General features: G+C 45.7%; 1 protein-coding gene across 3 annotated transcripts in view; it reads right to left on the bottom strand.

Annotated features, from left to right (window-relative positions):
- The window catches only part of ZMPSTE24 (zinc metallopeptidase STE24), a 50,791-nt gene extending 35,489 nt beyond the window's left edge, over positions 1-15,302 (bottom strand). For 2 of the 3 annotated variants that reach the window (XR_016211098.1, XM_089300920.1), the window contains exons 1-3: positions 14,968-15,265; positions 12,243-12,389; positions 1,343-1,429 (exon numbers count right to left, since the gene is read on the bottom strand). Coding sequence is in view for 2 of the 3 variants with exons in the window: in XM_089300920.1 (XP_089157046.1) it covers positions 1,343-1,368 (26 nt within the window). In the remaining variant the exon portion in view is untranslated. Of the gene's footprint in view, positions 1-1,342; positions 1,430-12,242; positions 12,390-14,967 lie in introns of all 3 variants that reach the window. The other variant, XM_017346422.4, reaches the window with a different exon arrangement.
- Positions 15,303-15,517: the final 215 nt, after the last annotated feature.

Consider the following 15,517-nt stretch of genomic DNA (forward strand, 5'->3'; position numbering starts at 1 on the left):
AGCCCTGGCTGCTGCAGCGATTTGGGGAGTGAACCACAGGATGGAAGATCTCTCTCTATGCCTTTCTGTCTCTCTCTCTCTCTGAAACTCTGCATTTCAAAACAACAAATGAATCTTAAAAAAAAAAAAAGGCAGCATCTGCATACATGAGTTCAACAAAATTCACACTTTCCCTTTCATTGCACACATTTATTTGTTCCAAAGAAGCAGGTGCAGAACCAGCATTGTGGCATGGTAGGTTAAGCCACCACCTACAATGCCGACATCCCATAAGAGCACCAGTTCATGTCACTTTTGATCCAACTCTCTGCAAATGCACCTGGGAAAGCAGCAGAAGATGGCCCACATACTTGAGTCCCTGCTATCCACATGGGAGACCCAGATGGAGTTCTAGGCTCCTAGCTTCAGCCTGGCACAATCTCAGCTGTTGCGGCCATTTGGGGGTGAATTAGCTGATGGAAGATCTCTCTTTCTGTCTACTCCTCTCTCTAATTCTGCCTTTCAAATAAATAAATCAATCTTAAAAAAAAAGCAGCAGCAGTAGCTACCTATACAGAGATTACATTTCCCAGCTCCTCTGCATCTAAGTGAGACCAAATGACGGTACACCAATGAAATGTGAATGCAAAGAACATATACCACAGTGGGTCTAAGGAAGTTAAAAGAGGGCATGTGCAGCCGGCGCCGCAGCTCAACAGGCTAATCCTCTGCCTAGCGGCACCGGCACACCAGGTTCTAGTCCCGGTCGGGGCGCCGGATTCTGTCCCGGTTGCCCCTCTTCCAGGCCAGCTCTCTGCTATGGCCCGGGAGTGCAGTGGAGGATGGCCCAAGTACTTGGGCCCTGCACCCCATGGGAGACCAGGATAAGCACCTGGCTCCTGCCATCGGATCAGCATGGCGTGCTGGCCGCAGCGCGCAGGCCGCGGCGGCCATTTGAGGGTGAACCAACGGCAAAAGGAAGACCTTTCTCCCTGTCTCTCTCTCTCTCTGTCCACTCTGCCTGTCAAAAAAAAAAGGGCATGTGCATGAGGCACTGGATGACAAATTCATAGATGAAAGGGACTGAGCCCTCGATTTACCACATGGGAGCTAGCTGCTAACTAAAAAACTAACACTGGGCTATTATGTGATTGAGAAATAAACTGTTGCGAAAACCCACTGAAATTCTGGGCTTTTGTTACGGTAACTAGCATGATCTGACATAGCATGGGTGGACAAGGACTGAACAGACAGAAAAGCTAGTCTAATAATGGTAGGAGCAAGAAAATTAACTTAAACAGTTAACTTCAGTTTAAAACTTACAAACAAAAAGACTGACAAAATATGCTAATGAATCACATACCTCATATTCTGGTCCAAAGCCAGCATAACCACAGAATCGTCCAGAGAGTTTCCAGAGATAAGGGATTCCCCCAAAGAGAAGAATAAACTATAAAACAAAGCATACTTTAGTCATATTTGAATAGCATCAGAAACTATCATATGAGACAACATGTTATAAAAAAAGGTCAAAATTATTCTCTCTCTAAAAAAATAAAAAGAGAAACTCATCTCATTTAGGATTAAAAATATAAGCCACTGAGATACTAAGCTGAGACTGTTAACATTTTATTATTATTATTTAAAAGGCAGTGCGAAAGGGGGAGAGGGAGAGAGATCTTCCATCTACCAATTTACTACCCAAATGGCCACAACAGGCAGGTCTGGGCCAGCCTGAAGCCAGGAGCCAGGAACTGCATCCTGGTCTCCCAAAGTGGTGGCAGGGGCCCAAACACTTTGTCCGTCATCCACTGCTTTCCCAAGTGCATTAGCAGGGAGCAGGATTTCAAGCAGAGCAATGGGGACCTGAACTGGAACCCCTATATGGAATGCCTGTGTTGCAAGCAGCAGCTTAACCCACTACACCACAATGCCAGCCCCTGTTAAAATGTTTTTGTCAGGGCCGCCGCTGTGGCTCACTTCATTAATCCTCCGCCTGAGGCACCGGCATCTCATATGGGCGCTGGGTTCTAGTCCTGGTTGCTCCTCTTCCAGTCCAGCTCTGTGCTGTGGCCTGGGATAGCAGTGGAGGATGGCCCAAGTGCTTGGGCCCCTGCACCCACATGGGAGACCAGGAAGAAGCACCTGGCTCCTGGCTTCGCGCAGGCTGTGGCAGCCATTTGGGGAGTGAACCAGCAGATGGAAGACCTTTCTCTCTGTCTCTCTCTCACTGTCTATAACTTTACCTGTTAAATAAATTTAAAAAAATGTTTTTGTCTATACATTATATATGTATGAACTGAATGTTATGTAAATTCTTAAAAATTATTTATTTATTTATTTCACAGGCGAGATATATCTCCTAGTTCACTCCCCAAATGCCCACATGGCTGGGGGCAGGCCAGGACCAAAGTCAGATATGAAGAACATAATCCAGGTTTCCCACATGAGTGGCAAGAACCCAATTACTTAAGCCATCACCTGCTACATCCCAGGGTCCACATCAGCAGGAAGCTAGAATCAAGCCAGAGCCAGGAGTCAAACCCACACATTCTTGGCTAAGGCAATGGAAAATGGCCCAAGTGTTTGGGCCCCTGTCACCAACATGGGAGACCTGGATGAAGCTCCTGCCTCTGGCCTGGCCCAGCACTGGCTGTTACAGCCATCTGGGAAGTGAACCAGCAGATACAGTGGAAGAGAAACAGAGATCTTCTATCTCTCTCTGTAATTCTGACTTTCAAAATAAAGAAATCAATCTAAAACAAAATAAAACAAAACAACCAGGCATTCTGATGTGGGGCAGAGGCAGCTTAACTGGTAGCTTAACCATTAGCCCAAACATCCACTCCCAGTTTGTGAATTATATTTCAATAAAGCTGTTAAAGAAAAAACAAACAAACAAACAAACAAAAAAAAAAACAAAAAAACTAAGCTAAACTAAAAAACAAGTAAGGGCATGGGGAGATGCAAATAAGATAGGAAGACTAGGTTCTGGTGTTCTTTTGCACAGTAGGATGAACAAAGTTAACAATATTATATTGTGTATTTCAAAACAGCAAGAAGAGAAATTTTTTAAATATTCTCATCATAGAGAAATGATAAATGTTTACAGTGATGGCTATGACACTGATTTGATTATTACACAATGTATACATGTACTGGGGCTGGTGTTGTGGTGCAGCAGGTTAAGCTGTCGCTTCAGCAGCTGCTGCCATCCTATATTGGAGAGCCAATTTGAGTCCCTGCTGCTCTGCTTCTGATCCAGCTCCCTGCTAATGCACCTGGAAAGGCAGTGAATGATGGCCTGAGTACTTGGGTCAGAGTTGTCAGGTCCCCCATGTTACGTGCTCTAGCACAGCAGTTGTTTGTTTGTTTGTTTTAATTAATTTATTTGAAGGGTAGGCTTACAGAGAGAGAAGGAGACAGAGAGAGAGAGAGAGAGAGAGAGAGAGAGAGATCTTCCATCTGCTGGTTCACTCCCCCAAATGGCTGCAATGGTCAGAACTGGGCCAGGTCAAACCCAGGAGCCAGGAGCTTCCTCTGGGTCTCCCATGTGAGTGCAGGGGCCTAAGCACTTGGGCTGTCCTCTGGTGCTTTCCCAGGTGTGTTAGCAGGGAGCTGGATCTGAAGTGGAACAGCTGGGTCTGGAACAAGCGCCCATATGGGATGCTGGCTATACCACAACACCAGTCCCAGTATTCCTCTAATCTACTTTGTATATATTCATATATTGCAAGAGTATATATATACACACACACACATATACATATGTATCCATAAATAATGTACCTATGGGGCCTGCGTTGTGGTACCATGAGTTAAGCTACTGCCTGCGATACCAGCATCCCATAGGGGCATGGTTCGAGACCTGGTTGCTCTGCTTCTGATTCAGTTCCTTGCTAATGTGCCTGGGAAGGCATGGAGGATGGCCTAAGTGCTTGGGCTCCTGCCACCCATGAGGGAGACCCAAATGGAGTTCCTGGCTCCTGACTTTGGCCTGGCACAGCACCAACCACTGCAGCGATCCAGGGAGTAAACGAGTGAACAGATCTCTCTCTCTGTTTAACTCTGCCTTTCAAATTATAAATAAATCTTTAAAAAAAACTGTACTTATAGGGATCAGCACTGTGGTATAGCAGGAAAAGCTGCTGCCTGCAGTGCCAGCATCCCATATGGGTGCCAATTCAAGTCTCAGCTGCTCCATTTCCCAACAATATTTTTTAGGTTTCTAATTTCCTCTTCTTTTCTTTGATTTGACTGTATGTTTTCCTGTGCTCTATCTTCTAAGTCCGATATTCTCTCTTCTGCTTCACCCATTCTGTTTTTAAGGCTTTCTAATGTGTTTGTCATTTGATCTATTGAGCTCTTCATTTCATTTTGATTTCTCTTGACTATTACACTTTCCTGTTCTACTAGTTTCTGAGTTTCATTTTGACTCTTCCTTAAAATTTCATTTTCACGAGAGAGATTTTCAATCTTGTCCGTTAAGGATTTCTGTAGTTCAAGGATTTGCTTTTGAAAACTTCTAAATGTTCTTATCATAAATTTTTTGAAATCCGTATCTTGCATTTCTTCTATCTCATCATCTTCATACTCTTGGCTTGGGGTGTTTTGCTTATTTGGAGGCATCATAGTGTCATCGTTGATCTTGCTCCCTCTATTTCTGTGTTTGTTACTCGGCATAGTTAATTCTTGCGTCACTGTGCGTTTTTTTTTTTTTTTTTTATACTGTGTCCCTGTTAAGTGGACTGCCTGCTGTTGGAGGAGCCTTGGAGGCTTCAGCTGCTCCATTTCCAATCCAGCTCTCTGCTATGGCCTGGGAAAGCAGAAGACAGCCCAAGTCCTGGGCCCCTGCACGGGCATGGGAGATCCAGAAGAAGCTCCTGGCTCCTGTCTTCGGATTGGCCCAGCTCCAGCCATTGCAGCTATTTGAGGAGTGAACCAACAGATGGAAGACCTCTCTTTCTGCTTCTCATTCTCTGCGTAACTCTGACTTTCAAATAAATAAATAAATAAACCTTTTTTAAAAAGTACTTATAAATAATACAAGAAGCGTACTTCAGAAAGTTCATAGAAAATGAGTCCCAGTTCTGCTTGCAATCCAGGTGATAATTTGCGCCCTGGGAAGCAGCACATGACGGCTCATGTACTCAGATTCCTGCCACCCACATGGGAGATACAGAGAGAGTTCCAGCTGCCTGGCCCAGCTACAGTTGTTGCAAGTATTTGAGGAGTGAACCAGCAAATGGAAGATCATGCACTCTCTGATTTCCTTTTTTTTTTTTTTAAAGATTTTATTTACAGAGAGAGAGAGAAAGGGAGAAACAGTCTCCATCCCCTGATTCATTCCCCAGATGCATTGGCCAGAGCTGGGCCGATCCAAAGCCAGGAGCCAGGAGCCTCTTCTGGGTCTCCCACGCAGGCACAGGGCCCAAGCACTTAAGCCATCTTCCACTGCTTTCCCAGGCATATGCAGAGAGTTGAATTGGAAGAGGAACAGTTGGGACTCAAACCGGTGCCCATATGGGATGCTGGCACTGCAGGCAGCTTAGCCTACTAAGCCACAGCGCTGGCCCCACTTCTTTCTCTGTCTCCCTGCCTTTCAAGTAAACAAAAATAAATAATAAAAAATTTAGAGGCCAGCATGGCGGCATAATGGGTGAAGCCACCGCCTACAATGCTGGCATCCCATACGGGCACCAGTTAAGAATCCCAGCTGCTCCACTTCTGATCCAGCTCCCTGCTAATGCACCTGGGAAAGCAGCTAAAGATGGCACAAGTCTTTGGGTCCCTGCACCTACATGGGAGATCTGGATGAAGCTCCTGGATCCTGGCTTCGGTCTATCCCAGCCCTGGCCATTGCAGCCATCTGGGTAGCAAACCAGCAGATGGAAGACCTCTCTATCTCTCCCTACCTATCTTTGTAACTCTGCCTTTCAAGTAAAATAAATCTTTAAGTAAATAAATAAATATTTTAAAACATGGATGGATACCAAAAATTTTTGTGCCAAAATAAGCTTTTCTTTCCATTTATATATATATATACATATATATATATACATATATATATACATATATATATTTTTTTTAAACAGGCTGAGTGGACAGTGAGAGAGAAAGAGAGAGAAAGGTCTTCCTTTGCCGTTGGTTCACCCTCCGATGGCCGCCGCGGCCGGCGCACCGCGCTGATCCGTAGGCAGGAGCCAGGTGCTTTTCCTGGTCTCCCATGGGGTGCAGGGCCCAAGCACCTGGGCCATCCTCCACTGCACTCCCTGGCCACAGCAGAGAGCTGGCCTGGAAGAGGGGCAACCGGGACAGAATCCGGCGCCCTGACCAGGACTAGAACCTGGTGTGCCGGCGCCGCAAGGCAGAGGATTAGCCTATTGAGCCGCGGCGCCGGTTGGCCATTTTTTATATTTCTGAACTCATTACAGTGACTTACATATGTTTTTGAAAGTATATAAATTATATCATATCATAGTTATCACTCTACAATTTGCTTTTTGCACTGCATTGTTTTAGATCAGTGGTGATCTCTAACTATATTTGGCATCATCAGCTTGTTCTGTAAAACGTTTATACCAAGTAATATTCTCATTTCCAGTATTTGATGTTCCTGTTTTTCTACAATGTTGTCATAGTTTATAGCATCCATCTTTTAGATTTTTACTGGCATGTTGGGTTGCTTTAATATCACAGGTCTCAAATTTTTTTAAGAATTTTTTTTTTCATTTCATTTGAAAGTCAAGAGTTACAGAGACAGAGAGACACAGAGAGATATTCTCCATCTGCTGCTTCACTCCCCACATGGCAGCAATAGCCAGGGCTGGGCCAGGTTGAAGCCAGGGACCAGTAGCTTCATCCAGGTCTCCCTACATGGGCTATCAGCAGCTGCTTTCCCAGGCACATTAGCAGGGAGCTAGACCAGAAGTAGAGCAGCTGGGACTTGAACTGGTGCCCTCACGAGCTTAACCCATGGTGCCACATGCTGGCCCTTCAAACAGGTTTTTGGATAGCACAGCACCAGCATAACATCTGAGATGTCAAAGATGCACATTCTCAAGCCCCACCCCAGACCTATTAAATCAGAAATTTGTAATGGGGCCTAGCAGTCTGCATGTGAATCTGATGTACACTAAAGTTAAAAATCATTGTTTGAATAAATTGCCTTTTTTTTTTTTTTTTTTTTGACAGGCAGAGTGGACAGTGAGAGAGACAGAGAGAAAGGTCTTCCTTTGCCCTTGGTTCACGCTCCAATAGCTGCCACGGCTGGCGCTTCTCCTGGTCTCCCACACGGGTGCAGGGCCCAAGCACTATGGGCCATCCTCCACTGCACTCCCGGGCCACAGCAGAGAGCTGGCCTGGAAGAGGGGCAACCGGGACAGAATCCGGCGCCCCGACTGGGACTAGAACGCGGTATGCCAGCGCCGAAGGGGGAGAATTAGCCTAGTGAGCTGCGGCGCCGGCCTGAATAAATTGCTTTTTAAAAGTTTCACTTACTCTACATCTGGGTATTTCCACTTTACAACTAACTTAATCTTGGATGTAAACCTTGTTTTCCCAGAAGACATGCTTTGGACACCACTGTTTGGCATATGCTCCAGCTGCTGAGTTAACTGACCTGGGATGCAGCTTCTTTCATCCTATTCCCAACACTAATAAATAATTCAGAATTAAAGATTTATAATGCTTTTAATGAGAAGCTAGAACACCTATTACTTAAAGCCCAGCTTTTAAATAAGTATCAAGGGTAGTTTTAATAGGAACTTTGAGTAATCTGTGGATACACGTGAAAACCACCATTCCAAACCCCGTCTACTTTGGAGATGGAGAACCAAACACGGTGAAATTTCTCTACGTTGTTAATCTCACCGAGCACACTTCTGGGGACGTCCCATGACAAGAATTAACGAGTCCAACAAAAACAATTCCTGTGCCTCTTTTGCGAAGCATTCTTTTTTGGCCATTTTTACTACAGTCTTGAAAATTAGGGATGTCTGGTGTATAAATATTCCTATTTTATAGATGAGGCAACTGAAATTTAGAAAGGCTCAAGTAACTTGCCCAAAGCAACTCAATGACTAAGCAATCGCTATGTGTTTGGCACTATTCTAAGTGCTTCATTCTATTATCTTGCTCAGTTCTTGCCACACAACATGACGTGTGGTTTAATATCTATCCATTTTGCATTTTAAAGATGAGAAAAATGAGACTTGAAAGTCAAAACTGGGGTGTGGGCATTTGGCACAAGAGCAAATTAAGTAAGACAGTTCTTCCCACACCCACATCCCATACAGGAGTGCCTGAGTTTGAGTCCTGATTCTGCTTCCAATTCTAGCTTCCTGTAGTTGTATACCTGGGAGGCAGCAGATAATGGCTCAACTACTAGGGCCCCTGCCACCTGCTTGTTCCAGGTTACTGGCATCAGCTTGACTTAGTCCTGGCTGTTGTGAGCATTTGAGGAGTGAATTAGTAGATGGGAAATCTCTCTCTCTCAGTCTCTGTCTCAATCTTTCTCTCCATATCTCAAATAAATAAATAGTTTTTAAAAAAGATTTATTTTATTTACAGAGAGAGGAGAGGCAGAGAGATCTTCCATCTGCTGGTTCACTCCCCAAAGAGCCACAACAGCCCAGGCTGGGACAGGCCAAAGCCAGGAGCTTCTTCGAGGTCTCCCATGGGTACAGGGACCCAAGCACTTCGGCTGCTTTCCCAAGCCATTAGCAGGGAGCTGGATTGTAAGTGGAGCTGCCAAGACACAAACTGGTATCCATATGGGATGTTGGTGTCAGATGGCTTTACCCATTATGCCACTATACCAGCACCAATAAATATTTTCTTTAAAAAAATGAAAAACTATTCATGTATAAAGACTCAAAAATTGGAGAAATAACAATTTGAATTTTCTACTCTGCACTACCCTACTTCCCAGCCATGCCATGTCTTGAATGGTTCTTTCTTTTTCTTTTTTTTTTTTTTTAAGATTTATTTATTTGAAAGAGTTACCCAGAGAGGAGAGGCAAAGAGAGAAAGAGAGAGAGAGAGGTCTTCCATCCACTGGTTCACTCCCCAACTGGCCACAGTGGCAGGAGCTGTGCTGATCCGAAGCCAGGAGCCAGGAGCTTCTTCCGGGTCTCCCATGTGGGTGCAGGGGCCCAAGGACTTGGGCCATCTTCTACTGCTTTCCCAGGCCATAGCAGAGAGCTGGATCAGAAGAGAAGCAGCCAGGTCTCGAACTGGCACCCATATGGAATGCCAGCGTTTCAGGCCAGGGTGTTTACCCGCTGCGCCACAGTGCCGGCCCCAAATGGCTCTTTCTTGACATCTGTGAGGTATCAGGAGGCTGGACATTTTCTCTTTGGGTACTTTGCCATATTTGTGTGAATAATGCCCCCATCATTAATTACACAAGGGTCATGCTTAGGTTCCCTCAAGTAGAAAGTACTCAGGGGGCCGGCGCTGTGGCGTAGCAGGTAAAGCCACTGCCTGCAGTGCCGGCATTCCATATGGGCACCGGTTCAAGTCCCAGCTGCTCCACTTCCAATCCAGCTCTTATGTGGCCTGGGAAAGCAGTAGAAGATGGCCCAAGTCCTTGTGCCCCTGTACCCGCATAGGAGACCCGGAAGAAGCTCCCAGTTCCTGGCTTCAGATCGGCACAGCTCCAGCCGTTGCGGCCAACTGGGGAGTGAACCATCGGATGGAAGACCTCTCTCTCTCTTTCTCTCTCTCTCTGCCTCCCCTTCTCTCTCTGTGTAACTTTCAAATAATAAATCAATCTTTAAAAAGAAAAAAAAGGAAAGTACTCAGGCAAAAAACGTCTAAGTGAATCTTCTCGTTTACTCTTTGTGACTAAAATATATCAATCAATTAATTAATTAAATTTTTTGAGAGCTAAAGAGGGAGAGCTTCCATCTGCTGGTTCACTCCCCAAATGCCTAAAAGGACAGGGACTCAGGTAGAACTGGGCAGGGCCACAGCTGGAAGCTGAGAACTCGATCCAGGTCTTCAATGGGGGGAAACCTAATGATCTGAGCCATCATCTCTGCCTCCCAGGATCCGCACTGGCAGAAGCTGGAGTCAGATCCAGGCACCCTGATGTGGACAAAAGTGGCTCAACCGGCGTCTTAACTGCTGGGCTAAACGCCTCACCATAATTACTGGTTTTAGTCAACACAAAATAGGAATTAATGAACTCGCATTCAAACAGAACTGGGTTTCAAAGCAACACAAAATTTGCTTCTTCGCCAGTAGCAAATGCAGCTATTAGTTCCCCAAAGATAAATTTAGCACATTCATGTTGTGGTCTTTAGAGTTTAAATAATGGTTTCTTTGACGCAGTCTTTTAAAAAGGATTTATTTGAAAGGTTGGGTGACAGAGAGAGAGAGAGAGATATCTTCCATCCAATTCCATCCATCACTCCCCAAATGCCCACGATAGCTGGAGCTGGGCCAGCCTAAAATAACTGCTGTGTACCCCAAAATCCAATGCAATTTCATTTTCCAATCACTTATTTGTTTTTCTATGATACCAAGATTTAACTCTCTTGCAAGTTTTGCCATTTTATCATCACCTTAAGGAAAGGAGAACAGCTTCTAATAACTTGGATCTAATTAAACACACTAGAATTGTCTTTCCATATTTGTTAAGCAAAATTTTAGGACAAACTAGACAATTCTGTCATCGTTTAAGCAAATTAGATACAAACAACACTTATGGAGCACTTTCGCTGGATTGGGTACCATTCTAAGTATCTTACATACAATAAACTCATTTAATCCTCTCAACAACACTATAAATGGGGAACTATTGTTATCATAGCTCAGTGAAATAAACTGAGCACACAATGTTTGATGATGTGCTGGAGGTCACCTGGCTGGTCTGGTGGAGCTGAGAGTCAACCAGCTGAGCTCAGAGCCTGCTGGGAAATGCTGCACCACACACCTCCAACTGTTCCATGGTGCACGTTCATAAAGTACAGGAACAAATAGGAAGAAATGTGTTAGGAAGAAATGTGTAAAAGGCAGCAAAGAAGAGGGAGATCAGGAAAAAAGACTGAGAAATACTGCTCTACGCTAGACAGCCACTCTTCTTTTGGTGCATTTAAGATGGGCTAAGTAAAAAATGACCTGTCATTCATTGTATCCTTCAATAAATGAATCATATGCCAGGCACTACGTAAAAAATGATGAATAATCACTCTTCCTTGAAGGAACCAAAAGGATGCCAAATAAACAGGCAATTCCAACAGAGGGTGGTGAGTATTCTGATAGGAACAATGATAGCAGGCAACCTTGCCCCGACCAGAAGAGCAGGGGAGTTTCCAACAGTGGCTTAGAAAAGACGACACTGCAGTTGCATCTGAATGGAAGAGTAGCGATGAACCAGCTTCCAGTGAGAGGGAGGAGATGAGGAGGAAAGAAAAGGGCACCCCAGACAGAGGCACCAGCATGTGCAAAGTCTCAGAGTCACAAGAAACCAAGCTGGGTTTGGGATGATCAACAGTGATGGGGAAAATTCTTAAAGGGGGTGGGAATAAAATGATGAAGGTCAAGTAAGCAAAGGCCAGGTCACAAAGGACCTCATAAAGCTACAAGAAATACGGACATCACCCCAAGGGAAACAGCGAGCCACTGCTGTGGGAATTCATGTGGCCAGAACTTGCTTCAGAAAGACTCCTCCGGCTGCAGTGTGGACGACGATGGCTTAGCCACTCAAGGTAAAGGCTGGAAGGACTGCCGCAAGAACAGCAAGAATAATGCACAACACAAAGTTCCCTTTCACACCTGGCCCCAAGGCGACAGTGGACATAATCTCCAATTTCCAACTGACTCTGCAGTTATGTTTTGTCTCTTTACTATCAATCACAAAGCTTAAGAAGCATTCTAGGGGCTGCTGCTTATGGTGCTGGCATCCCATATGGGCGCCAGTTCGAGACCCGGCTGCTCCACTTTCAATCCAGCTCTTTGCTATAAGCTTGGAGAGCAGCAGATAACGGCCCAAGTCCATACACTCACATGGGAGACCTGGAGGAAGCTCCTGGCTCTCAGTTTTGGATTGCCACAGTTCTAGCCATTGTGGCCATGTGAGAAGTGAACCAGTGGATAGAAGACCTGTCTCTCTGCCTCTGCCTCTACCTTTCAAATAAATAAATCTTCAGGAAAAAAAAAAAGTATTCTGGGACTTATAGGCATTATACTCTCTTTTGTGTCACAAAAAATACAAAACTGAAAACAAACACTACGAAGTATTCAACAATACTCACAGTGCCTTCAACCTCTGAATAGAGTCCTGACCAGAAGCTGAAAGTACTTTTATCCAGTTGGTACAGTCGAGATTTCTCAAATGTTTCGGAGTCCATGATCTGTCCCAACTCTGGTGGTACACGAGTTGTTGTTTTATATATCCTCCTCTGAAATATGTTGAAGGAAACACTTTAATGAAATAGTAAATTGCTTATTACAATAGTCAAACAAAATGATCAAATATTGAATGTGGGGGCTGGGGCACTGGTGTAGCTGGTTAAGCCTTCTCATATGGGTGCTGGTTCAAGTCTCCGTTAGTCCATTTCCTATCCAGCTCCCTGCTAATGCACTTGGGAAAGCAGTGCAAGATGGCCCAAGTGCTTGGGCCTCTGCACCCACATGGGAGACGGGGATGAAGCTACTGACTCCTGGCTACTGCAACCATTTCAAGAGTGAACCAGCAGATGGAAGACTTCTCTCTCTGCCGCTGCCTCTCCTCTGTAACTCTGACTTTCAAATAAATAAATAAATCTTTCTTTAAGATTTTATTTATTTATCCGAGAGGTAAAGTTACAGGCAGGGAGAGGGAGAGACAGAGAGAAAGGTCTTCCATCTGCTGGTTTACTCCTCAAATGACCAGAATGGTCGGAGCCGGGCTGATCCGAAGCCAGGAGCCAGAAGCTTCTTCCAGGTCTCCCATTCAGGTGCAGGGGTCCAAGGACTTGGGTCATCCTCCACTGCTTTCCCAGGCCATAGTAGAGAGCTAGATCATTAGAGGAGAGGTCAGGACTCAAACTGGTGCCCATATGGGATACTGGCGCTGCAGGCAGAGCCTGCACTAAGCCACAACATCAGCCCCAAATAAGTAAATCTTTAAAAAAATATATTGAATGGTTTATAGCTTTAACTTGTCACTTAAGCCTGTTGAATTGGTTCACACATACACGAAGTTGATCAGGTAGATTGACCACTGCAAAAATTGATATACGAAAGTAAAAGCAGAATATCATCTGAGGCTAGTTGACCATGTAAAATTAAAATCAGGGTTGTTATCACACTTCAGACTTTACATGTAAACCAAAGTTATAACATCATAAGGGTACCACTCATTCAGAATTTAACAGTCCAATAATACAGAAAGCAAATTCATGAAAAAGAGAAACAAACATGCTAACCTTGAGTATCATTGAATTTGGTCCTAGCAGCCAAATGAAGGGAAATGTGAGGTTTAACAGAACTATATCAGGTCCATAAGAAAGACCAACTTTCTCATTATTTCAAATTCTAAAAGGTAATTTCAGCCCATGTGACATAAAAGAAGGCACAAATACTAAACAATATGTGCTTTCCCTATATACGGTTGTGTGCCGACAAAAGCTGAGGGCATTACAGCAAAGCATGACTTAGTCAAGACACTACTGAAAAGTAGTTACTCTGACGAGGCTTTTTATTAAAGTAAGGTAAATAGATGCTTAATCCTTCACCCCTGGATTTAGACACCACACACTTAGACAAAGCATGTTCTCTGGGTCAGCTAGATTTTGCACTAAGGAAGTTATCCACAGAGCTCTTTGTCAGTTTCCTGCTGAACAGCTGAACACCTGTTTTGAAAATCTGGACTAAAGAGATTCAGACATGAACTAGGCATAGATACAGAAATTAGAACTTTCAGTTTACAATACAAGTAGACTATAAATATGCAGAGCAAGAAGACCATGATGCTCACAGGAAAGAGTCCCAGCAGTTAGAAAGAAAAAGGTTTGGGGTTGGCGCTGTGGCTAAGTGGGTTAAAGCCCTGGTCTGCAGCACTGGCATGTGACACTGATGCTGGTTCAAGTCTCAGCTTCTCCACTTAAGAGCCAGCTCCTTGCTAGTGTGCCTGGGAGAGTGGTAGAACGTTCCTTGGGCCCCTGCACCCGTGTAGGAGACCCAGAAGAGGCTCCAGGCTTCAGACTGGCTCGGCTCTGGCCATTGTGGCCATTTGGGAAGTGAACCAGTGGATGTAAGGCCTCTCAAAAGAAAAAGGTTTTCCCAGGCATCATCACTGACGTATCTCAGTGACAACCCAGAAGCACGCAGGTGAAGTGAGAGACTGCAGAAGCTCAGGTCTCTAATCCAGCAAGCTGTCCACTATGGTTACCTCTAGGAAACCCTTAGAACTTTCACTTTCTACTTTACTTTTTCACAGTCTTTAAGCAAAAATAATAAAAATGCCTTTATGAACTGTAAGAAATGTTTTTCGAGGAAAAAAAAATATGAGCACTTTAAGAAGGAAAAAAAAAGGCTGCAGGTCCTTGGGAGGATTGCAAAACTCTTCACTTCCAGAAAATGGTTTCCTGCGGTCATGCATGGGAACTCGAACGTCATGGGGAGGCTGTGATGCTAACAAGTGTGCAGCTTCCTTCTGACGGCTTGTGCCAAAGCTCAAGAAGCTGAGTCTGGGCCCAAGGATCCTAACAGGACGGGCAGAGCGACAGAGCTCAAGCCTGACCAGCGACAGCCCTTCCCCTTCTTCAGGCCCTCACCGGCACGGGTCCCGAGACAACGTTGCGGGAAACTTCGCTAATGCATCAGGAACCCCTTAAAGCCACAGCCTGCCATCGGGCCAAGCTAAGGAGCTCGGTACTGACTACGGGGTCGGGCCCGGTGCTGGGACCGAAGCGGGCATCAAGGGTCTCAGGGGCGAGGCCAAGGCTGGCCTGGGGCTGGCTGGGTGGGGGTCAGGTGGGCACGGTCCGGGCTCACCTGCCGCTGCGCTAGGAAGGTCTCCCAGAGATACACCGTCCAGGAGAAGAGCAACACGGCCATGAAGATACGCTTCTCGGTCGGCATCTCCCACATCGCGTCCAGCGACGCCCACATCCCCATGGCCACCCGGCTCCACCGGCTCCTTCAGCGTGCACCGGTGCCACACCGACACGTGTCCCCTCAGCACTTCCCCGCGGTGTCACAGCGATATCCGTCCCTTCCGAGTGCCCCACCACCACCACAGACACCCGCCCTCATCGCGCGCGCACGGCGCGTCAGGCAGTGTCACCAAAACAATCTTCCCCTCGCGGACTACGCCCAGGGCGGCCCCACCTTCCTCGCTTCCGGCTTGAAGAAAACGGGAGCCCGAATCGCGAGTTCCGGCCCTTGCCCAGTGGTGTCCCACCAATAGTCTTCCTCCTCCTGCGCCCGCTGTGTTCCTCGCGGGGTTTCTGGTTTCGGACCGCCGGAACTGCAGTTCCATCCCGTGGGTCCGCGGCTGGTCCCAACAGGGCTGCGCCATCTGCTACGCTTTTCTTGGCCAGAC

The sequence above is a fragment of the Oryctolagus cuniculus genome, chromosome 7 (genome assembly GCF_051225735.1).
Source record: "Oryctolagus cuniculus isolate XC-2025 breed Fujian yellow rabbit chromosome 7, ASM5122573v1, whole genome shotgun sequence".
In the NCBI taxonomy this organism is placed as follows: Eukaryota; Metazoa; Chordata; class Mammalia; order Lagomorpha; family Leporidae; genus Oryctolagus; species Oryctolagus cuniculus.